Below are 26276 nucleotides of genomic sequence, written 5' to 3'. Positions count from 1 at the left end.
CACAGTGAGCTGCTATTCCAATATAGTTGGCGAGAGCCTCTTCAATGTTGTTGGAGTTTAGGGGGCATACCAAGTGGCTGAGGCATGAATGGGAATAAGCTTTGAGGAGTGAGGCGTGCTAGTGTTCATTGTGTAGTATTGGAAAGCCACTGTGCTGGAGGGGCATAGTGGTTAGCCCATCTGCCTAGTGAGCAGGAGAGCCCAATTGTAATCCTGGCCTCAGTAAAAATTTTCATTCATCATTTCAGTCTCAGTATATTGCATTACTATTGTTATTGTGTAACAAATATGTCTGTGCAGAGGGCTGGGGAGGGCGGTGGAAACAAAAAATATACAGTCTCCAAACACCCACCCTATGGAAAAAGGAAAAAAAGGACCCTAACAGAAGGGTCCACGCATAGAGATGAAGCATAACTGACCTTTTTTGAGACCGAAGTGCTTCACCGTACTTAACTCTTCAACCTTTGGAAATGACAGCAGCCACTACATACATGAGGCATTGAACAGCAGACACACATTTAATACTAGAGGGTTAGAATTTTAGCTATCATACAGAGATAAGGGGGAGAAACAAACGTGCTCATTCGTACACCCACAACTCCTCGCGCACATGTACCCACTGTCATAGCAGGCAAGCACATTTAACAATAAACTTCTAGTTTCCTAGCTGTCAAAGTCTCATAAATGTGGACTTTTCATTGTTTGATTTTGTGCGACAAGTACGTGTATTTGTGCCAATTCCTTGTCCATTGCCTCTATGCAGTACCTCTCCATCTATTACTTGCTTTTTCTCTATGTTCCCTGTCAGTAGCCAGTACATGGTTTCTCTCCTTTTTATCTGGAGATCTGCACAGTGTGGTCCCAAGATTAATAGTATGAATTGTACTGGGATTTCTACACACCTGTAAGTTATAAAATTGCTTACTCTGTATTTCTTGCAGTAACTTTACCAGCTCTCATTGCCTCAGTTTTTGTGCCAAGATAGACACTGGTTCCGAACAGAAGTATGAAGGTCATTCGAAATGTAAAGAACATTTTTTTCTACAGAAACTTCTGTTTATGTAATTAAACAAAACAGTATTTTAAATACAATTTGGTACTCAAGCTACTTTTCAACATAGTCACCGTCCAAATTTAGGCTATTTTTATACTATTTTGTCACCTTTTCTGTGCCTTTGGCATACTAAGTTACTGCCAAGTTGTTGAACCACTGATTAACAGTTTCTTTAAATTCGTCGCCTCTTCTGTAGCGTTGTCCACTCAAAAAATCTCTCAGTTTGGGAAATAGGTGATAATCACTTGGGGCTAAATCCAGACTGTATGGTGAATGTTAAAACATTTCCCAATGAAACTGCTGAAGCAAGTCTTGTGTCAATCATGATGCACATGGATGTGCATTATTGTGAAGGAGAAGACTGCACTGGTTAGCATTCCACGCTTTTTGTTTTTAATCATGTGGTGAACTCATTGAAGCAGCTGACAATAGGCCACTGCCTTTATGGTCCCACCTCGAGGCATGTATTTGATGAGCAGGACACGCTTCCGATCCCAAAACACCGTACCCTTAATCTTTCTGGTGCTCGACATTAGTTTTGCTTTTTTCGGTTTCATTGACAATTGCGAATGATGCCATTCCACTGATTGGCACTTCGTTTCTTGTGTGAAATGTGATATCCAAGTCTCATCACAAGTGACAATGTGATTTAAAAATACATCACCATCCTTTTCATAGCGACTGAGAAATGTCAATGTAACTGCCATTCATTTGTTTTTGTGTTCGTCCAACAGAATTCGACAAACCCACCCAGTACACACATTTTTTATAGATCAAATCTGCACCGACAATCGCATACGACACAGTTCTTGAACTGTCTGGAAAAAATGAGTGCAGTCCACTAATTGTGAAATGTCTGTCTTACATTTTTATTTCAGTCCTTACTTTGAGTCTGTCAGTCATCACTGAGGGCCAGCTCAAGCAATATTTGTCGTGAAAATTCTTCTGTTTGCCATTAAGCATGACACACCTCTTCTGAACTGATCACATTACCGTAAACCTCAGTTGGTCCCGACGTACTGACTGACTAGTTCACTCACTCACCATTACCCAGTCCAAACTACTAAGGATAGAAATTTGAAATTTGCGGAGGGTGTTGTTCTTATACTGTAGGTGCCATTTAAGAGGGAATTTTTGAAAATTCCACCCCGAATGTGGTGAAATGGGGGTGAAAGGTTTTTTTGAAAGATGTCGCTATTAAGGCAATTTTTAAGTTAGACCTACAAAAATTGGTATTTGATTTCTTGTCAGAAATGAAGAAATGTATGTTTAAACATTTTTGGAAATTTAACCAAGTGGAGGTGAAATAGTGGGTGAAATTTTTTTAAAAATGAATCATTGATAAAGAAATAATAAAATATTTTTAATGCTACATCTACAAAAATTTCTATTTGCCTTCTCTATTAAAGTAAAAAAAAATGCATTTCACTGTTTTTGGAAATTCAACTGCTAAGGGGGTGAAATGTTTTATGAAAATAATTCACTATGAAAGCATTTTAAAAGCTGGCTATTTGAAAATTGGTATTTGGCTTATTGCTTGGAAATGAAAACATAAGTGTTTCACTGTTTTGGGAAATTAAACCCGTGAAGGGTATAAATAGAGCCAGACTGATTCAGTGACTTATCATCTCCTGACCCAAACCACCAAGGATAGAAACTTGAAATTTGGAGAGGGTGTGGATCTTATGCTTTAGGCATTGTTTTAGAAGGGATTGTTTGAAATTCCACTCTCAAGGGGGAGAAATAAGGGATGAAAGGCTTTTTGGAAAAGTTGCTATTAAGGCAGTTTTGAAGCTAGAAGTGTGAAAGTAGATATTTAGTTTCTCGATCAGAAATTAAAAATGTGTGTTCCACCATGTTTGGAAATCTAACCACTAAAGGATTAAAATAGTGAGTGAAAGCTTATTTTGGAAAATAAATCATTATTAAAAGACTATTAAAGTGTTTTTAAAACTACATCTATGAAAACAGATATTTGATTCTATGTTAGAAATTAAAAAATACGTGTTTTAGTGTTTTTAAGTTCCAATGGAAATATCACCACAAGAACTCAAAAGGCAGCATTAACAAAGATCTCAGACTCCACCCACAAGATACACATTTTTGTCAGAAGTACATTCAGAAAAGACTGTGCTTCTGTGGCCTTAATTAGTGTTAAAAGTTTAGATGATGTTGCAGGTCGTGAATAACGTAGAAATTCGATTTAAAAAAAAAAGTGCAGACCATACAGTCTACACGAGTGAAGCAGTGTGCAGCATAAGCAAGTCTGTCTGCAAATTTTGGTGGGTTGCCGTTTTTGCATGTTTAAAAAGCGGATGACACTGCACACCTCACACGTAGCGAGATTGTCAGTTTAGTCACATTTTAATGTCCTGTAGCTAAGCAGTATGTAACTGTACTGGATCGTAGCTGCTGCCAAACTGAAGCGGATGAGTACTGAGGTCATTGGTCGGTTGGTGGTGGTGGTGGTGGTGGTGGTGGTGGTGGTGGTTGGATGTGCCACATGCCAAAACAAAATGTTCTTTACTTTCTGAATGACCCTTGTGTAAGCATGAAGACTATCTCAGAGTACTGACAGATCGTGGTGGATGGATTCCTGTACTGAATGGTTGCAATACAAAAATCTTACGCATATATCCTGAGGACTAAGTCTTAATATTTGACAATAACTCTTTGTTTCACACCATCGTGCTTGTAACACGTACGAGATGTTTTTCAGAATGGAGGAATGTGAGCTGTGAAATTAAACAGAAGTTAGAATATAGTTCACATTGTAGACTTTATGCCAAACACAAACTTATTACCGTTTTTCCTCCAGATTGCAGGCTGCAGCCGAGTCTCGACTGTCAGAGCTGAAGGAGATGTCAGCCACGGGTCTGCAGTATGCCATCGAGAAGCACACCGTTCTCGATCTCAAGGTGGACCTCATGGCATCGTACATTCTCATCCCTTACAGTGGTACATTTAGGGGGTGAGTGTTGTGCCTGCCACATCCTTGTTGAGTAATGTTACAATTGTGATACTGAGTAATGTTACAAATGCAGCACTAACAGCAGCAGCACTTGCTTTCTTTGTGTTTCGGCCCACAGACAGCAGACATCGATAAAAAAGGCATTGGAATCTCTCTGTGCTCAATTTCCTCTTTAACTCAGAAATGTTGTTGTTGTTGTTGTTGTTGTTGTCTTCAGCCCTGATACTGGTTTGATACAGCTCTCCATCCTACTCCGTCCTGTGCCAGCTTCATCTCCCAGTACCTACTGCAGCCTACATCCTTCTGAATCTGCTTAGTGTATTCATCTCTTGGTCTCCCTCTACGCTTTTTACCCTCCACGCTGCCCTCCAATACTAAATTGGTGATCCCCTGATGCCTCAGAACATGTCCTACCAACCGATCCCTTCTTGTAGTCAAGTTGTGCCACAAACTTCTCTTCTCCCCAATCCTATTTAATACTTCCTCATTAGTTATGTGATCTACCCATCTAATCTTCAGCATTCTTCTGTAGCACCACATTTCGAAAGCTTCTATTCTCTTCTTGTCCAAACTAGTTATCGTCCATGTTTCACTTCCATACATGGCAACACTCCATACAAATACTTTCAGGAATGACTTCTTGACACTTAAATCTATACTCGATGTTAACAAATTTCTCTTCTTCAGAAACGCTTTCCTTGCCATTGCCAGTCTACATTTTATATCCTCTCTACTTCGACCATCATCAGTTATTTTGCTCCCCAAATTGCAAAACTCCTTTACTACTTTAAGTGTCTCATTTCCTAATCTAATTCCCTCAGCATCACCTGACTGAATTCGACTACATTCCATTATTTTCGTTTTGCTTTTGTTGATGTTCATCTTATATCCTCCTTTCAAGACACTGGTCAACTGCTCTTCAAAGTCCTTTGCTGTCTCGGACAGAATTACAATGTCATTGGCAAACTGAAAGTTTTTATTATTTCTCCATGGATTTTAATACTTACTCTGAATTTTTCTTTTGTTTCCTTCACTGCTTGCTCAATATAAAGATTGAATAGCATCGGGGATAGGCTAAAACCCTGTCTCACTCCCTTCCTAACCACTGCTTCCCTTTCATGTCCCTAGACTCTTATAACTGCCATCCGGTTTCTGTACAAATTGTAAATAGCCTTTCGCTCCCTGTATTTTACCCCTGTCACCTTCAGAATTTGAAAGAGAGTATTCCAGTCAACATTGCCAAAAGCTTTCTCTAAGTCTACAAATGCTAGAAATGTGGGTTTGCCTTTTCTTAATCTTTCTTTAAGTAAGTCGTAGGGTCAGTATTGCCTTATGTGTTCCAATATTTCTACAGAATCCAAACTTATCTTCCCTGAAGTCAGCTTCTAACAGTTTTTCCATTCGTCTGTAAGGAATTCGCGTTAGTATTTTGCAGCTGTGACTTATTAAACTGATAGTTCGGTAATTTTCACATCTTTCAACACCTGCTTTCTTTGGGTTTGGAATTATTATGTTCTTCTTGAAGTCTGAGGGTATTTCGCTTGTCTCATACATCTTGCTCACCAGATGGTAGAGTTTTGTCAGGACTGGCTCTTCCAAGGCTGTTAGTAGTTCCAATGGAATGTTGCCTACTCCCGGGGCCTTGTTTCGACTTAGGTCTTTCAGTGCTCTGTCAAACTCTTCACGCAGTATCATATCTCCCATTTCATCTTCATCTACATCTACTCAGAAATATCCCAGTAAAATTACCTGTAATTCTTGATTATTGTTATATTTGTAAAGGACATTCGTATGAAACCTCGTGTTGAATGGAACTGGCAGTCATCGCTTATTTGCAATATGTTGGTGAATTCCTCCTGTCCTTATCTTCTTCCCCCTGTATGATGGCTACATGCAGGTAAGAATATAGACTGCCACACCTTGTGTTTCCTCTGCTCCGTCCTTTTGCTCCCTCTTATTTGTCCTCAACAAAAGCAAAACGAGGATAATGGAATGTTGTCGGATTAAGTTGGGTGATGCTGAGGGATTAGATTAGGAAATGAGACACTTAAAGTAGTAAAGGAGTTTTGCAATTTGGGGAGCAAAATAACTGATGATGGTCGAAGTAGAGAGGATATAAAATGTAGACTGGCAATGGCAAGGAAAGTGTTTCTGAAGAAGAGAAATTTGTTAACATCGAGTATAGATTTAAGTGTCAAGAAGTCATTCCTGAAAGTATTTGTATGGAGTGTAGCCATGTATGGAAGTGAAACATGGATGATAAATAGTTTGGACAAGAAGAGAATAGAAGCTTTCGAAATGTGGTGCTACAGAAGAATGCTGAAGATTAGATGGGTAGATCACATAACTAATGAGGAGGTATTGAATAGAATTGGGGAGAAGAGAAGTTTGTGGCACAACTTGACCAGAAGAAGGGATCGGTTGGTAGGACATGTTCTGACCATCAAGGGATCACCAATTTGGTATTGGAGGGTAGCGTGGAGGGTAAAAGTCGTAGAGGGAGACCAAGAGGTGAATACACTAAGCAGATTCAGAAGGATGTAGGTTGCAGTAAGTACTGGGTGATGAAGAAGGTTGCACAGGATAGAGTAGCATGGAGAGCTGCATCAAACCAGTCTCAGGACTGAAGACCACAACAACAAACAACATATTTGTCCTCGACTCTTAACATCCCTGTATTTTCTTAAGAGAGTAAAAATCCTTCCTATTTCACTGACACATCCCACTTTGGAAAAGTTTTCTTCAAAAAGCACAGAGAAATTATGCTCCAGCTCACTAAATGGAAGTAAAGTGTGGCTCTAGTCCAATGGTAATGGACAGAGCTGATTCGTGTACTGGAATACTGGATTACAACCCGAAACATAGGCTCTATGGAAGTGAAGTTCTGTGAGACAAAGCAAAAAAGTTTTTTTCTTAGTTTATACGATATACAGTGGTTCACCAAGAACCCCCAGTTTAATTATTTAAAATTAATTGTAACTTTAAAGTGTAATCTTAGAAAATGGTTCCCTTTTATTGTAGTACTGTATTAGGGCTTTGCCTGTGTGTGTTAGACACATTTATTGAATGCTCCTCCTCTATGCCTCCACCTCTTCCTCCCTGTCCACTTTATTCTCCCACTTCCAATTCCCATCTCTTCTCCCCCTCTCTTTGTCTATTTCCTCCACCCCCTATTCTGGCCATGTCTTCCTGCACCTCCCTCCAACCAGATCCTACCCCAGTCCCATTGACCATATCCTGTCCCCTGCCTTCTAACTATATCCTCCTCCTCCTCAACCTCTTTCTCAACTTCCACCTGCCTCATGTGTCTCCAGTTCCTCCCTTCTCTGCCCATTCCCTCATTCCTCCTCTATGCATCTCGGCTATGTTCATCGGCACATGTTACCCATTGCCCCTGCAATACCTTTCCACAGCCCTCGTGCAGGGCAGGCTACGCATGACAGGTTTCAAAAATCATTTACTTGCCCCTGACATACAGGCTGCTATGCAAAGTGGGTCGATAAAGTAGGCTGATACTGTTCCAACACAAAAATGCCTGTCGTGAAGGACAGCCAACATGTCGGGGCCCAGAAAGCCTTTTCTTGCCCCTGACATATAGACTGCCCCACAACGCAGGTTGATTTGGTAGGCCAATACAATTACCACACAACATGAATGTCGTACAGGGCAGTCAATATGCCAGGGGCTCGAAGAAACATGTTTTTACCTGTAATTTTGTTCCTATTGGAGCTAGGACATTAAAAGCATACAGTACTGATATTTATAAGGTCTGGTGTCTGTGTCAAATTTGGTTAAAATCGGTCCAGGTGTGTGTGTGTGTGTGTGTGTGTGTGTGTGTGTGTGTGTGTGTGTGTGCGCCCCCCCCCCCTCCCACACACACACACACACACACACACACACACACACACACACTCACTCACTCTCTCTCTCTCTCTCTCTCTCTCTCTCTCTCTCTCTCTGTGTACTGAGCGAAAATCCTAGTGTTTGTTTATTGATTGGAGAAGTAGTTATTACTTTTTAATTGACTGACTATTTGAGTTATTTAGTTGGCAGTTATGAAACTTGAAACAGTTCATGTGGCCTGACTAAATTCTTTGTCGTAGAAACGAAGACTTGCTGGTACTTGACCTGGGTAGCTTCACTATGGCGTCTATCACGCTGGACCCGTCATCCAAGCAGACGGTTCAAGAGCTGCATTCCCAGGGCACAGCCGAGGAAGAAATAATGCAGGCCATCCTCTCGCAAAGCTACGACAAATTTAAAATAGAGCTGAAGGATGTGCAGGTAAAACAGTGTTTCCTTTAATGTTAACAATAAATTGAGCAATCTGTTTGTTAGGCAATGATGTGGTGTTGTGATCTTAACTCTGAAAGTAGGTTTTGTTGCAGCTCGCCATGGTAGTGTAATATGTACCTGTAGCTTCATTTCTGTATAACTGTTGCATCCTACATCCACTTGAAACTGCTTAATTGAGATACATTTCCCCCCTCACCAAAGTGACTATCTTTGACCCCTCAGGATGTGCGCTGTCGAACAATCCCCTCTTTTACTCCTATTGTGCTATTAACTTCTTTTCTTCCCTATTCATTGCTTTACTTAATCACTTATCCAAGATGCCCATCTGACCATCAGTATTCTTTTGTAACACTACATTTCAGAAGCTTCTATTCCCTTCCTTGTAGATGCAGTTGTTTCACAGTAGGCTCTGTGGAATGGTCTGTTCAGTTACCAGGCAAATTCCAAAGGGCTTAAAAGTGGCATTAGTGTCATATGTTAGACCTACAGGGGTGGACAAAAATATGAAAACAAGAAAAACAAAACGCATTACCATGCCTAATGTTATTGTTGTGGTCTTCAGTCCAGAGACTGTTTTGATACAGCCCTCCATGCTACTCTATCCTGTGCAAGCTTCATCATCTCCCAGAACCTGCTGCAACCTACATCCTTCTGAATCTGTTTAGTGTATTCATCTCTTGCTCACCCTCTACGATTTTTACCATCCACGCTGCCCTCCAATACTAAATTGGTGATCCCTTGATGCCTCAGAATATGCCCTACCAACCTATCCCTTCTTCTAGTCAAGTTGTGCCACAAATTTCTCTTCTCTCCAATTCTATTCAGTACCCCGTCATTAGGTATATGATCCACCCATCTAATCTTCAGCATTCTTGTGTAGCACCACATTTCGAAAGGTTCTATTCCCTTCTTGTCCAAACTATTTATCGTCCACGTTTCACTTCCATACATGGCTACACTCCATACAAATACTTTAAGAAACGACTTCCTGACACTTAAATCAATACTCAATGTTAACAAATTTCTCTTCTTCAGGAACGCTTTCCTTGCCATTGCCAGTCTACATTTTATATCCTCTCTACTTCGACCATCATCAGCTATTTTGCTCCCCAAATAGCAAAACTCATTTACTACTTTAAGTGTCTCATTTCCTAATCTAATTCCCTCAGCATCACCAGACTTAATTTGACTACATTCCATTATCCTTGTTTTGCTTTTGTTGATGTTCATCTTATATCCTCCTTTCAAGACACTGTCCATTCCACTCAGCTGCTGTTCCAGGTCCTTTGCTGTCTCTGACAGAATTACAATGTCATTGGTGAACCTCAAAGTTTTTATTTCTTCTTCATGGAATTTAATTCCTACTCTGAATTTTTCTTTTGTTTCCTTCATTGCGTGCTCAATATACAGATTGAATAACATCGGGGAGAGGCTACAACCCTGTCTCACTCCCTTCCCAACCACTGCTTCCCTTTCATGCCCCTAGACTATTATAACTGCCATCTGGTTTCCGTACAAATTGTAAATAGCCTGTCACTCCCTGTATTTTATCCCTGCCACCTTCATCATTTGAAAGAGAGTATTCCACTCAACATTGTCAAAAGCTTTCTCCAGTCTAGCATTTGTAGACAATGCCCAATACAGTGTAGGAAAACTGGTGGCATTCAAAACATCTTCTAGTTGGCTCAGAATGGATAAGTACAGTCCTCTGTGATTTTCAAGCTGTCTTACACCATTCTTCCTGTAAAATAGTGGCAAATTCAGGTGATGATGATGGTGGAGGTGAATAGCAATTGTGTGCACTTCTCTCCAAAGCAGACCACAAAGTCTCAGTAATATTCAAATTGTGTAACTGTGATGGCCGTGGATATGCAACAATTCATCACTGTGCTCACAAAACCAGTCCTGGGCGATTCGAGCTGTGTGAACAGGGGCTCGTGTCATCTTGGAACTCATCATCACCATTATGGAGCAAATATTGTAGCATCAGGTGGACCTGTTCACCCAAAATGGTCACACAATCCTTGGCAGTAATGCAATGTTATAATCATGGGGCCCATGGAATACCGTGATATGGCTGCCTGAATGTCACCAAATCCCTGCCATGTGCCACTCTTGGGTTGTAAACTTGTGCGCAAGTTGGAAACAATGTGGAACAAGACCCATCCAGACAAATGACATTTTTCCATTGCCCCATAGTCAATGTTTTATGGTGCTGGTATCTTGCTTTTCTGCTGTGGCTGTTTGCATTATTGGTGAGTGGTGCTGAATTACAGCTCAACCTGCAGTTCCTTACTTTAGGAGTTCCCTTCATGTTGTTTTGATGCTGACAAGGTTTGTAAGTGTGACATTAAGCTCTGTAGATTGCAGCTGTCATCTTCTTATTTTTCATCAGAATTCTCTTCAGTGACCATCCGTCATGATCATTCAACCCACACTTTTGTTCGTATTGTGACTTAACAGATGATGTTTATCCTCTTTCCCTCTATACAGTATACAGGGTGTTACAAAAAGGTATGGCCAAACTTTCAAGAAACATTCCTAACACGCAAAGAAAGAAAATATGTTATGTGGACATGTGTCCGGAAATGCTTAATTTCCATGTTAGAGCTCATTTTATTACTTCTCATCAAATCACATTAGTCATGGAATGGAAACACACAGCAACAGAACGTACCAGCGTGACTTCAAACACTTTGTTACAGGAAATGTTCAAAATGTCCTCCGTTAGCGAGGATACATGCATCCACCCTCCATCTCATGGAATCCCTGATGCGCTCATGCAGCCCTGGAGAATGGCGTATTGCATCACAGATGTCCACCATATGAGCAAGAAGTCTCTACATTTGGTACTGGTGTTGCGTAGACAAGAGTTTCCAAATGCCCCCATAAATGAAAGTCAAGAGGGTTGAGGTCAGGAGAGCTTGGAGGCCATGGAATTGGTCCGCCTCTACCAATCCATCGGTCACCGAATCTGTTGTTGAGAAGCGTACGAACACTGTGACCGAAATGTGCAGGAGCTCCATCGTGCATGAACCACGTGTTGTGTCGTACTTGTAAAGGCACATGTTCTAGCAGCACAGGTAGAGTATCCCGTATGAAATCGTGATAACGTGCTCCATAGAGCGTAGGTGGAAGAACATGGGGCCCAATTGAGACATCACCAACAATGCCTGCCGAAACGTTCACAGAAAATCTGTGTTGATGACGTGATTGCACAATTGCGTGCGGATTCTCGTCAGCCCACACAAGTTCCTTGTGAAAATTTACAATTTGATCCCGTTGGAATGAAGCCTCGTCCGTAAAGAGAATATTTGCACTGAAATGGGGATTGACACATTGTTGGATGAAACATTCGCAGAAGTGTACCCGTGGAGGCCAATCAGCAGCTGATAGTGCCTGCACACGCTGTACATGGTACGGAAACAACTGGTCCTCCTGTAGCACTCTCCATACAGTGACGTGGTCAACGTTACCTTGTACAGCAGCAACTTCTCTGACGCTGACAGGGTTATTGTCAACTGCACGAAGAATTGCCTCGTCCATTGCAGGTGTCCTCATCGTTCTAGGTCTTCGCCAGACGCGTGTCATAGGCTGGAATGTTCTGTGCTCTCTAAGATGCCGATCAATTGCTTCGAACGTCTTCCTGTCGGGACACCTTCGTTCTGGAAATCTGTCTCAATACAAATGTACCACGCCACGGCTATTGCCCCGTGCTAATCCATACATCAAATGGGCATCTGCCAACTCCGCATTTGTAAACATTGCACTGATTGCAAAACGATGTTCGTGATGAACAGTAACCTGTTGATGCTACATACTGATGTGCTTGATGCTAGTACTGTAGAGCAATGAGTTGCATGTCAACACAAGCACCGAAGTCAACATTACCTTCCTTCAATTGGGCCAACTGGCAGTCAATCGAGGAAGTACAGTACATACTGACGAAACTAAAATGAGCTCTAACATGGAAATTAAGTGTTTCCGGACACATGTCCACATAACATCTTTTCTTTGTGTGGGAGTAATGTTTCCTGAAAGTTTGGCCGTACCTTTTTGTAACACCTTGTATATCTTTGATGCAGTGCTGCTTGAAATACCAATCACTTCGGCTTGCTTGATTATGGAAGCACTTGCCAAATGAGCATCAACATTTTGTTCACTTTTAGAGTCTTGTGGCTCTGATGTAATGCACTCACAACTACACAGAACATTATTCTAACCATGACTGACACTTACATCGTATCAAGAATATTGCACGGGTGCTGTTTCTCATAAGAGGAAACAGCAGAACTTGTAGTCTTGTCAAGCATCCACTTTTATGTTCGAGCGTGCATTTCTCACACGGTTTCCATATTTTTTTCGACCCTTGTAAGTAGTATACAGTGCACTCAAGAAGAAACCCTCAAGATTAAGTGTTCAAGCAGTAGAGAGAGAATATTTGAGTGCGGGAGAGGTAACAAATTTTTGTGTAACTTTATCGGAATGAACACTGATAGACTGAACTATAAATATTTTTGAATACCTCCCGAGTGAAAGTAGCTGCTTAAGATTCAGATGTATGCTTCAACGGCACGTTATCTGGGACACTCCTAAATTCAAAGTTCTACTACAAAATATCATTTAATTATCGTAGGAAAATTTAATAAAACCTGGCTGAATTACATAGGAAATATATTTTCAATGGGAAGATAAATAGCTTTTTGGGAACGGGGGAAAGGAAGTGAATTAGCTAATAAAGTTAACTTGCGCTGCTGAGTTGTGCCTCGTACAGAAAAATAAATCACAAAAATATTCATTAACGGTTTGTGATATTTATATGTGCAAAAAACAGTTTTTTGCCTGAAATAAAAAGTTGTACACAATGCATAGTTGTAAAATTTTATTTGTGTATCAGCATGATTCACAATAAGTATCCTTTATTAATTTGGAGAAAAGTTTCCTTTCTTTGAACAAGGGAAAAATGTGAAATTTTCAGTATAAAAATAAGCTTCTGTTCGAAGGTGGGATTAAGCCCAACACTCGTTGAAATTGCTTTTAATGGAATTTCTTATTATTAATTCTGGTTCTACATTTACACTCTGCAATCCACCCATAGTGTGTTGTAGTTGGTACCTTGTGTATCACAACTATTTAGTCATCTTTTCTTTTATTTATTTACGTGTAAACTTTGGTGAGCACGATCATTGATAAGCTTCTGTAAAATATCAGAGATCTCTAAATTTACTATGATGATTATTTTTTGACATATGTGCGGGATCAAGTGAAATTTTGGTTCAGTTTTCGCTCAATGTAGATTCTCAGAATTTTAACAGTACAGCCTCACGATACACAACATCTCTTGTAGCATTTGTTACTGAACTTGGTCTAACATCACTGTGAGACTGTCATGCTGACTGAACAAGCTCATGACAAAATTTGAAACAATTCTCTGAGCCTTCTGTATCCTGTCTGATCTCTTACACTCTAAAAGGGCCTAGGTTAATGAGCAATATTTGAGAAGTGGTTTTGGTGTTCCCAGCTGCCTGGCAGTTTCTCCTGCCTAGGAGTGTAGTTATCAGCACTTAGTTTCTTATAGGGAACTTAACATTGCTGTACAGTGAATACGTTCTGACAATTGAGAATGTATGCGAGATTCGGTATGAAATACAAATTTCCTGCTTTTCACACGTGGTTGCATTCTGAGGCTTTCTTGGCACCCACCCAGGCCAGACTGAAATGTTGATTGTCACTCACGTTTCTGCCTTCGATTTACAACCGCTATTGCCAGAGATTGTCAAACAGCCTATGCACCACTGCGGGAACGAAGTTGGAGGAAGACTGTGGTTTCATCTTCCACAGGTGTGTATGAGGTGCTGTCCAAAATCTCAGAGAAAATGAATTTTTGCAGCCAAACACTTCACAGTACAGACTCTGGCCTCTAAGCACTTCTATCCGCGTCTTTCAAATGTTAGTCTGCCGTGTGGCATTATTTTGAGTGCATTGGTGTAAAAGTTGTTGTTGATTTCCTTAAAATGTGTTCTTCTGTGTCTGTGAATTTTCACACGGCTGACATGCAGAAACAAAGGATCTACTTTGAGTTTTGTTATGCCCCCAAACTGCAGCTCAAACTGACTGCATTCTGAGGGTGGCTCTTGGTTAGCAAGCTTTGTGCCAAGTAGGAAATGTGAGCGGTTTAAGCTGTTTAAAAACGATCGGGATTCTGTGGAGGATGAGGACCGTCTGTCATCCAGCACTTAATGGTGTAAAATGCCTGGGTATTTATAAGTTAGAGCAAATGCCCAGGAAAATGCCCAAAATTTATAAATGCCCAGGTATTTATGCATTTTAAAGATTAATTGATAAGCAAAACGTATAAAAAAAAAATTAAGCTGATTTTTGTATTGGAAAAGGTGTTTTGCAACACTGCTTCTTTAGTGGTTAGGTAATCAAGTTGGAAAAAGCTGTTTTATAGTTAGGGGAGAGTTATTAGGGGAAATAAATGGGACTTTAAACATAATTTTTTACTCTTTAATAAGGTCAATTTTATCTTCACATAAGTGCAGTCATACGGAAGTAAATAAAGAAAGGAGCAGACTAGAAAACTACAGTCTGTCTCAAATAACACTACATCTGACAGTAAAGCATAACTTACTTTTTTCTTCACTGAAAACAATTTAACATTTTAGACATTTGTCATCAAGAAACACATGCCATATGTTTAACACATTCAGTAATAATATTGTTATCACTAATCATTCTTCAATAATATTTAGAGATTTGACACAGATTATAAAGTGTGTTGCATTACAAAGTGATGACCTGTGGCCAATGTCCTCCCCCCACCTCCGGGCTATCAAAGCTGTTCAACTTGTTTGTGTGTGTGTGTGTGTGTGTGTGTGTGTGTGTGTGTGTGTGTGTGTGTGTGTTTTAGTAATAAAGGCAATGAATGCTACATGTAGGTTCACTCTCAAACATTCGCTAACTTTCAATATCAGGAGTATCATCCCATCCCTTATTTTAATACCGAGTGAGGTGGTGCGGTGGTTAGCACACTGGACTCGCATTTGGGAGGACAACGGTTCAATCCCGCGTCCGGCCCTCCTGATTTGGGTTTTCCGTAATTTCCCTAAATCGCTCCAAGCAAATGCCGGGATGGTTCCTTTGAAAGGGCACGGCCAATTTCCTTCCCTAATCTGGTGAGACCGATGACCTCGCTGTTCGGTCTCCTCCCCCAAATAATCCAATCCAATCCTTATTTTAATTGATACATTATAAATTCTAGCAGTAAAAGCTTTAAAAAGTGCTGTTTTATAAATGTCCAGATTTTGGGCATTTAAAACTGCTTTGGACAAAGTCCTGGGCAAATGCCCATTTATAAATGTCTTGGTCACTGGGCATTGCCTGGACCGCTCCACTGTCTGCACAATGGAAACAGTTGCGAAAGTGCATGAGGTGATCCATGAGGACAAAAGACAGACAATCCATGACCATGAAATTGTTGGAATTTCATGCAGGACATGTCAGTGCATTCTAGCTGATGAATTGAACACGAAATGAATTTTAGTGAAGTTCGTCGCTCATCTCTTGAATGCGGACTGAGGGGATTGTTGGGTTCAGATGTGCACTGAACTTTAAACAACAGTTCAAGGTGACCCAAATTTTGTGTGCAACTGCGCGGCTGACTCTGAATTGTGGGAGTGCGATTTGACCCCGAAACAAAACAACGAACTTTACACTAGAAGACGTGCCCCAAAAATGTGCACCACATGTATGGCAACATAGTCAATGCTGAAGAATTTTTTTGACGCTCGTGTATTTGTACATGATGCTAACGGCCTGCAGGATGGGAGAACAAAGATTTAGGGTAATTGTGCTAATGCACCTGCACATATTTTCCTCAGTGTGAAGGACATCCAGCTGAAAATCGTGACAACTGTGCCACACCCATCGTACATGGCTGATCTAGCCTCTTGTGATTTTTGGACTCTTCCCAAAAATGAAGTTGAAAATGCTCCATAGAAGAGATCTGAGTAGAATTACAACTAATTTTGAACACAATTTGGCCATCAACTCCTGGCACTGCTCCCAACAGTAGGAAAATTGCTTGAAATGTTGTGTAAGAGCACGAGGGGCTGACTTTGTAGGTGATGGTGGGAATTAAGATAAGTTTTGACGTTTAGAGGGATATTCCCAGATATTTGAAGCAGCACCTAATATCAGTTGAATTAAATTTGCTGAAATGAAATGAACGGATTGTTGGAATAAAGTCATTGAAGATGCAGTGACATTAAATGATTTCAATACAAACTGGTTAGAACGGCCCCTATTACTAGTCTTTGGAAAGCATAGTTGGCAATATCAGTGAGAGTTAAAGTTCAAGTCAGGCTTTGAGGCGTGCTCAAATAGCCCAACAGTTAAGATGACAGCTTGCAGAAAGTGGGAAATTTGTGTTAGAGCCCTGGTCTGGAACAATTTTTCATTTGCGAGAACCTATTCATTGCATTCCAGATTAGGATTTATGACTGGCTTTTTCAGTCACATAGTCTCTATATTAATTTTGAGTACTGTTTAAAGCAGTTTGGTTGATTTACAAAATTTAAATTTTTACAGCATTTTTGTTTTGCATTTGGTACAACATGTCTGCAGTAAAAATGGTGCTACTCGGTAAGCAATACATTGCAGTTTTGCTGTTTCCCACTTGCTCGATTTTGCGATCACATGTTGATGTTGTTTTTGTTGTGGTCTTCAGTCCTGAGACTGGTTTGATGCAGCTATCCATGCTACTCTATCCTGTGCAAGCTTCAGCATCTCCCAGTACCTACTGCAACCTACATCCTTCTGAATCTGCTTAGTGTATTCATTTCTTGGTCTCCCTCTAAGATTCTTACCCTCCACGCTGCCCTCCAGTACTAAATTGGTGATCCCTTGATGCCTCAGAACATGTCCTACCAACCTATCCCTTCTTCTAGTCAAGTTGTGCCACAAATTTCTCTTCTCCCCAACCCTATTCAATACCTCCTCATTAGTTATGTGATCTACCCATCTAATATTCAGCATTCTTCTGTAGCACCACATTTTGAAAGCTTCTATTCTCTTCTTGTCCAAACTATTTATCATCCATGTTTCACTTCCATATACAGCTACACTCCATACAAATACTTTCAGAAACGACTTCCTAACACTTCTCTTCTTCAGAAACGCTTTCCTTGCCATAGCCAGTCTACATTTTATATCCTCTCTACTTCTACCATCGTCAGTTATTTTGCTCCCCAAATAGCAAAATTCCTTTACTACTTTAAGTAGCATGGCATGGTTAATCATCACAGCTTCAGTTGATGGTTGTTGCTGAAAGTGCTGAGAGGTCTTTCCACCATTCTCATAGTTATTCCAGTATGGTATGGCATTCTTGGTGAATGAGAGAGTGAGTATAGCTGAAGGTTATTGTACCGCCTCATTTGAGAAGACTTGTGAAATTTTTCATGAATTATTCCCAAACTTCAACATTCCAGCAAGAGTAGTATTCAGAAATTGATAACGGAATGGTGGTCCAGTGGCAGTGTTTGATTCTAAACTGCCAATGTTGACCATAGTAGCAATTGAAAACATTTTTCAGAAAATTACTGCAACTTGGAAAAAATGTGTGAGGTGACTTTCATAGTAGACAGGTATTAAATGTACATCTTGTCATTCTGCACTTACGTCCCTACTCTCTAAGCCGGTGGTAAGCCTGAGGCTGTATTTCTCGAGTAATGGGGAATGAGGAGTGAGAATAACACCTAGTTAAAAAAACCATGGTTCAACTGGCTCCAGTAGATAGCACCATGTTAGAGTGCCCTTTACATTGTGATGACCACAATGGCAGCAATACTGGAAATAGTCTTTTGAAACTGTAAAGTTGGCAGAAGGGGATCTTCTTTCTTTTGTTGCATAGAGAGTCCAAATAGTGGCTGTACCCCAGATGGTGGCTGCAGACAGTGTGTGTCTCATAGTGAGCTGCTGATTTTAAGTTGGTCAACCTACTCCCTACATGGAAAGTAATAGGATATTACCACACTAATTTCCCAACCAGTACATGGTACAAGGATTGTCTGAAAAGTTCCTGGCTTCCCCCAGAGAACGCAGCCCTACTCGTGAAGATCTTTTTCGCCTTATATTGGTATGTGTGTTACTAGACACTATGTAAAATTGCAAGTTACTCCAGGCAGTCAGTCAGTCAGTCAGTCATTTGAAGCAGCTGATGTACCTGTAGCATTGGACACGGAAAAAAATTGAGTATCGTGCAGTGATTAAATTCTTCACAAAAGAAGGTGTAACACCAACAAAAATTCATTTGCGGCTTGTAAGTGTGTATGGTGGCTCTTATAATGCATTTCCTTCTCCAGGGAACAAATATTGATTATTATCAGTAGTAGTATATTAAGCTACAAATTATCATTTTAAACCTGTGTGGTCTCCCTGGTGTGCCTCAACCACAAGTCCCCGTCATGCTGTTCACTCTAACAGAGTACATACAGGGTTGAAGACATGGAGAAAGAAAGGTATCATCACAATTTGAATATAGAGTAATATAACTTTCTTACCTTTAGTGGTCGTTGTTGAACGCTCGTGGTCCAGTGATGAATCTCGCCATCCGCTATTTGTGAAATCAATTTGAGGTCCAGGGTGTGTATTCTGCTGCGTAAGAACTGACACATATTTAAACTTCCAACTTATATTTTATAAATGCTGATTGTGACGATATTCAATAATTTTCAATGTAACAGCTTTTCCAATACATCATTTTGTTCCCTCTATTCTTGATGTTCTCAAAGCAAGCATATCACAAGACGTCTCGACACCAAATGCCCATTGTCTCTACACCTGCCAACAACTGGCTCCTGTTCACAGAGCTTACAAACTGTGCAGTACTGCCAACCTTGGTTGTATATTGTTATTTTACACACCGCACATATACATATATGAAAAACATAGTATGAGAAATGAAAAGTGGTAATAATATAGTTCTGTGGCAATATACCTCATGATTGTCCTCATATTAACATTTTTGTAACAAAATAATAATATTTCAGTTTATTTTTACGTAGTTAAAGTTCACTTGCTCCTTCGAGTTGGTTGATGGCACCTCACATCTCGCCAGCTGGTGGTATTGGTAGTTTCAGTAGTCCGTTACATTACACTCTTCACATTCAGTTTCCACCACGAAGTAACGGATGGCCAATTTTAAACATGGCTGTAAAAGCATTCATGATGATCCATGCGAAGGATGTCTAAAAAGTGCAAGCTCACCGTAAATTGTGGACAAAGTTCGTTTGGAAGGTAGGCATATGAAGATGCGTGAAATTGCTAATGCTCTATGGATATTAAAGGAACATGCTGGTGACACCTTGCACCAGGAATTGAACATGAGAAACCTTCGCCTGAGGTCACAGCCACCTGTGCTCACTGCAGATCACAAACGCATTCGCATGACACTTTCCAAAAAGTGCTTGGTGCATTTTAAGAAAAGCAGAAGTGACTTTTGCATCGATACATGACAACGGGCGAAACATAGATTTACCACTACACACCTGATTTCCAACAGCAGTCTATATTGTGAATTAGAAGCCAGTTGTTCTGCTCCAAAGACGGCAAGGTTGGTGCCATTGGTGGGAAAGATTTTTGGCATTGGTATATGGGATGTGAAAGGAATTTTGTTGATTGGCTACCATGGAAAAGGCAAAAGCATAACTGGAGAATACTGCTGTCAACTTCTAACAAAACTGGACACAAGCATTCGTGAAAATAGATGGAAAAAAAAAAAAAAATCATCTTCCATCTGGAAAATACATCTGCCCATGAAAGTGTCTTGGCAATGGAGAAATAGAGGGATTTACACTATGAAGTGCTGGAACATCTACCCTATTCCTCAGATTTGGCTCCCTTGGCCTTCCATGTATTATCAAAACTGAAGATATTCCTTGCTGGTAAGCTCTTTTTGTCCAGACCAGAAGCCATTGTATTATGTGGCTGATCGCTGTGAAATAATATAAGGTGGTGCACGAAAAACCGGCACAGAGTACAGACTGCTCGCCAGTTACGCACGATTTGTTGACCTCTACAAGCAGAATAGATAAACGTGTAATAATTAGGCAGTGAAGAAATAACAAATAGGCTAATCCAAACAACTTCGAAACAATAGATGACGACTGGTGGGGGACAGTGAGTAGTCTAGTACTTGGGGCCAATTTTTGGTGCACCACGCTGTACCACAGAAATAATATTGCAGAAGTTATCATATTATCTTTACAATACGTGACACCAGACACTCGATTATGGAGTGCAGGCTCTATTCGGTTGTAAGTCGGTCTGCCTTCCATAATGATGAACATGCTCTTTTACCTTGGATAAAAAAAAAAAAAAAAAAAAAAAAACTGAAAATGGCCACTTGTGTGTGTTGTGCCGACTTCCTTTGCATGTCTAATAACAAAAAAAATCTTGCCTTTTTACAAGTATTTCTTCTGCTGTTTATTGAAATAGTGAAGTAAGCTGATATGATGTTTTGTTACCTGAAAAGATGTATGTATTACTTATCATGTAATTTTTATGTAATTTACGTAATTATAAAATACATTTTAATTACCAGTCATGGACACTGAGTAGACTATGAAAACGACCAGAAGTTCAGAGTTCAAAAAAAGGTTTGAAACAGATCTAGAATGGGCATGTGCAGCGATCAAAACGAACAACTCGATACTGAACTATGAGCAGTCGGCAGTGAAACTGCGATGAGTGGCCATGCGGAGGACGATGAGTCTGCCCAACCGAGATAGGCGGGAACGGGACCGAGGCTGGAACAAGACCGGTCGACATGCCGTTGCAGGAACGAGACCGACCGTTTACTGTTCCCGGGAACTATAAGTAGAAAGCTGCAACTGAGAGACAGACAGACTGGAACGGGACCAAGGCTGGAATGAGACCGGCCAAAGAACTGTTGTGGGAACGAGACCGACTGTTTCCTGTTGCCAGGAAGTATAAGTAGAAAGCCATGACCGAAGTGAACTACGAAAGACGTTTCTTAGAATTCGTTTCTCGATTGTTGCGTTAGTTCGCAAACGACCCATCTCTACTGTGTAGCACTTCCAGAGGAACACTGCAGAGAGGGGATAATATAACTGCAATGTGCTGGATGAAATGTATTGGCATTAGAGGAAATTATGTAGAAAGATAAAACTTCTTTGAAAGCATAAATTGTCATTTCCATAATCAGGCAGAGACATTTTCAGACTGCTTTCATATGTCTCTCCATGTGAAATAATCCAGAGTTAGAGCTTCCCCTCACTTGGTCTCCAGGAGGGAAACACATTGAGATGCAATATATAAGAAAGGATGAAGGGAGAATGAGGGAAGGAAAGATAAGAATTGGAACATGGAATGTCCCAGCACTGCTGCAAGTAGGGAAGCTACAAAGTGCAGAATAGGAGGTGAAAAGGAAGGGATTAGATGTGCTTGGCTTGTGTTAAATGAGACGGGGAGAGAACAGACAGGTAGGAAATAGAGATTATAAGCTTCTCTCTTCAGTGGAAATAAAGAGTGGTGAAAATGGAGTAGAAACATTGATAGGACAGAAATTGAAAAAGGAATTGACCAAGGTGAAATATATTGATGGAAGATTAATGATTATATGACTTCTGGGTAGTCTGAAAAATACAGTATTAAATAGGTATACATGCCATTCAACCAGCGGAGATGAAAAGATGGAAGAATGTTATGAGAAAATTCAAAGACTTATCAAGAAAGGAGATAGAAATGCCTGCAATGTCATTGTGGGAGAGCTGAATGGAGTGGTGTGCGAAGAAAGAGACAGATACAGTAGGAAAATTTGTAGTGGGATAAGAAATGAGAGAGGTTAATGGCTAATTAACTTTTACAAAGAAAGCTCGCTAGTGGTGGGTAACGCATTATTTGAAAATCACAAAAGATGATGTTATACATGGATCTCAAATTTGAATAGAGAAAGGTGTCAGTCGGAGTACACCCTGACACAAAAAGATTTAGGAATTGTCTAAAGAATGCCAACGCTTACCCAGGAGCAGACAGAAATCCAGACCACAACCTCATAGTGGGAGAAATAGAAGTGAAGTTGAAGAAAGTATGGAGAGGTGAAGCAAAACAAAGATTAAACTTAAAGATACTGAAGGAGGTAGGTAAGGCTATGGAGTTGGAAGACAGGTTTATGAGGGAAAGGGAGAGGTAGAAATGAAGAATGTGTAAATGACAAATGGATCAAAATGAGGGAGGGACTTGTGGACTCTGACAAAGTAGTACTAGGAATTAGTGTCCTGAGGTATCAAGAAAAAATGGGTAGTTGAAAATACATTGAAAAAGGTGGAAGAATGGAGAAAATGAGAAAATGTGGAAAGGAAAAAGAGGTACAAGAAACTGAATCACGAATTAAGAAGAGAAAGTGAAGGAGCAAGAGAGAGGTGGATGAAAGAATGAAAGAGAAAGGCAAGGAAATAAAGAAAATGGAGAGAGAGGGAAGTATGAAATGATGTACAGATTGAGGAATATGTGCTGTAAGACTGAGATGGGTGCAGCATCTTGGAAGTGGAATAAGGAAGGGTGCTGAAGAAGGAGAATTGGAAGGTATGTGGAATTGATAACTTACTAGCAAAAATGTTGAATAGATTGGGAAATGGGAAGGAAACAAATAAATGTACTTCAGTAATGAAATGTACAGGAAAGATGAATGGCTTGATAACTGTCTTGCAATGGTTATACCACTTGAGAAAAAGAGAAATACAAACAAGTGTGAATAACATAGTACTATTGGCCTAATTTCTTGTACATATACAGTATTATTGAGAGTGCTGAATACAAGGCTATATCACAAGTTGGATAGATGGAATTGCAACGAACAATTTGGATTTAGAAGAGGAAAAGGAATGAGATGCTGGTGGCCTGTTAAGAATCATACGGGAAAGATATGCTGGGAAAGAAAGATAAATTTATGCTGTTTTTATTGAATTGTAAAAAAGGTTTTGACTCGGTACAGTGGAACAGGCTGGTGGATTTCAAAGAGGAAATGAGTAGAATGGAAGGAGAGATGGCTGGTTAGTATGTATTGGTGCAAAGAGAACAGACTGTATTGGACTTGCTGATGACATGGTATTAATGGCAGAAAGTGAATAAACTGTAAATAAAATGTCGCCTCAGTCTGTGGTTCCACGTAGCATATGGCGGCCTCGAGAGCAGCGTAGCCATCGGTGTGACTCGTCATCGGTGCAGCCTCTGCCTCGTCATCCTAGTCACCCTCACACTGCGATGGAATGTTAACCGTGTCAATTATAGAAGAGTCTGTCACTTCCAGCTGTTTGTCCAGATTTAATCTCTCGCCTACTTCCACCTCTTTTGCGTCTTCACACCCTGGCAATCTTCTGATTAAATTACACAATGGTTAATTGTCCTCATCTGCTAAATCTTCAGTTTCTGTGTCTGGCATACTTTACTGTAGAATTTTCCTCCACGACTTAGAAATTGTGTCTGACTTTATTTCGCTCCAAGATTCGCTAATCCAGTACACGACATCCTTCAAAGTCACTTTCTTCAAAGCTCCTACAATGTTTTCGTTGTCTTCGGAACGCAGGATTGGCTGTAGCAATTGCCGTTGATACTTTTTTTTTTTTTTTTTTTTTTTTTTTTAGACATTCCAGAATGCTCTGATCCGTGGGCTGAATGAGACAGCTAACGTTTGGTGGGAAAAACAAGGTGCGGATACTGTTGCACTGCAGTTCTCCTGCACTTTGATGTGAGGACTCATTATCCATGAGCAAAATTGCTTTGCATGGCAGTCCGCTTTCTTTTAAAAAAATCTTTGTCAGGTACAAATGAGTTAAAAAACCAGTTCTTGAAGATTTCCTGATTCATCCAGGCATTATTCTGATGTGTATAGACAACCGGAAGAGCTGAGATGGATACATTCTTGAATGCTCTTGGCTTGTCAGACTTCCCAATCACAACTAGTTTTAGTTTGTGGTTTCCAGTTGCCATAACTGTGAGCCGCTCTTTGCTTTTTTTTGTGCCCAGGAGCACTTTTTTCTTTGTAAGAAGCAAGTGTTCTCGCTGGTAACATTTTAAAATTTAGCCCAGTTTCGTCACAGTTATATATATTTTCATTAGACAAATTTTCGTCAGTTATGATTTTTTTAAACTCGATGATAAATTTTTAAACAGACTGAGCATCGCCAGAGCATTTTTCTCCACATACGTCTAGTTGACGCACTCCATACCTCTCCTTCCACTTGTCGAGCCAGCCCACACTAGCAGCGAAATTGTCATCTCCTTCCTGCAGCTGGTTTCTGAAAAACAAAGCTTTTTCTTGCAAGATTGGGCCAGAAATTGGAGCACCCTCCTGTCTCTGTTGGGTAAACCACATGAACAATGCCTCACTTGTTTTTTTGAAGTCTGACTTCTGTATACTTTTTCGACTGAGAGATTCGTGTGAGCATTTCTGTGAAGAAAACTGTTCCAATTTAAGTCGGTTTCTTCGCCAGTCACCAACAGTAACTTCACACACACCATATTCGAGAGCAAGTTTTTTTATTGTTTCTCATTTGTCAAGTCGTCTTAGTGCTTCTAATTTTAGATGCAAAGGCACAAATTTCCTCTTTTTTGTTGCAGCACTCATCTTTGTAAGGTGTACAATGGAATACACAATCAACAAACAGAATGACACACAACACTGTGCAGTACAGGTACTGGGAACTACAGCAGTGTATGAACTCCCCAGTTTTGATCGGTAGCAGCCGGCAGCAGTCGGGATATTTCGTGCCATACTGACGACAGATGTTCGTGCAACAGGGCAGCGAGCTAATCGTCGGTGTTGATTGCATTGTTGTCTGCTTTGTCACTGGGCTGTACTCTCCCTGTCTATCTTTTGCAATGATGTTTTATCATGTCAGTAAAAGAAAGAAAGTAGATCGTTGCAACCTTTTTTTAAAAAAAAGAAGGCTCAGATTATTGGAAACTCGAACTATCGAGACTCTACTGTATTGTCTGTTAAAGTTCTCTTCAAAATAAAAAAAATGGGAGTTCGGTTTATGGATTCTGTTAGTTAAATTATTAGCCGAATATTCTTTGAAATCACTGCCAGTGGAGGCTTCTACTCTCAGTTCGAGGAACATCAAAGGCAGTCTTGCTTTTTCCAGCAAGATGAAGCTATGTACCAATGTCTCCTCAGTTACTGCCTCGTTTTGTGTAGCTTTCACAAAAGAATACGATCGACCCTCAATGTTGTATGGTATCAGTGTTAAATTTCCTGTGTGCAGTATGTATCCCTCTTATATTTGGTGTTAAAATTACCTTCGATCACATTCCTTGATGTTTGCTGAGGGGGACCTGCTTTTCAGTGCCTCCTAGCATCTTCACAGGACTACTACTCCTTAGGCGTGATTAGGTGCTGAAAGAGAGCATTAATTTTTTTCTGAGGTATTTGAATGTCATAAACAACTGCACTTTAAACCTTTCTTTTACGACAACAGCGTCATTCGTGACACAATCTCATATACTAAGTTGGTTGACATATTGTCTGAAACACATGTAGCTTGGACAGGATCAAGACTAGAACTAGATCTTAACACAAGCCAATTGGACAGTCCATTTGTCATGTTGTCCACTGTAGCCATGACCTTCCCTCTTTTTCTCCTTGTCTTCTAAACACCTTCAAAGTGTGACACTGAGGAACAAGGGGGCCTACAGAGCTGGCACAGATACTCGCTCACCATTCCTCTTTGTAAAGTGATGGGTTCGAGCCATTCTCCTATCTGCACATATCGTAATAATACCGCCCATACTGGAAAGTCCTTACTACTAAACTTCATGAACATCATTTGTTGTTGGGGTAGGTTGGAAGTGGGACATGCCATCCTAAAAATGTCATGTCACATCCCGTTACACTTCAACAGCTATGCAGCCGTGTCATTTACTAGACTTGTC

At 40.3% G+C, this 26276-nt stretch overlaps 1 protein-coding gene across 1 annotated transcript in view; it reads left to right on the top strand.

The window, feature by feature from the left end:
* LOC126109417 (intermembrane lipid transfer protein Vps13) overlaps positions 1-26276 on the top strand; it is a 443304-nt gene that overhangs the window by 52583 nt on the left and 364445 nt on the right. Inside the window, exons 13-14 of the mRNA XM_049914452.1 lie at positions 3873-4025; positions 8129-8309. Of these exons, the coding sequence (XP_049770409.1) occupies positions 3873-4025; positions 8129-8309 (334 nt within the window). The remainder of the gene's footprint in view (positions 1-3872; positions 4026-8128; positions 8310-26276) is intronic.

The sequence above is a fragment of the Schistocerca cancellata genome, chromosome 12 (genome assembly GCF_023864275.1).
Source record: "Schistocerca cancellata isolate TAMUIC-IGC-003103 chromosome 12, iqSchCanc2.1, whole genome shotgun sequence".
NCBI lineage: Eukaryota > Metazoa > Arthropoda > Insecta > Orthoptera > Acrididae > Schistocerca > Schistocerca cancellata.
Note: the sequence above shows the minus strand (reverse complement) of the source record. Positions and strands in the feature narration are given on the sequence as shown.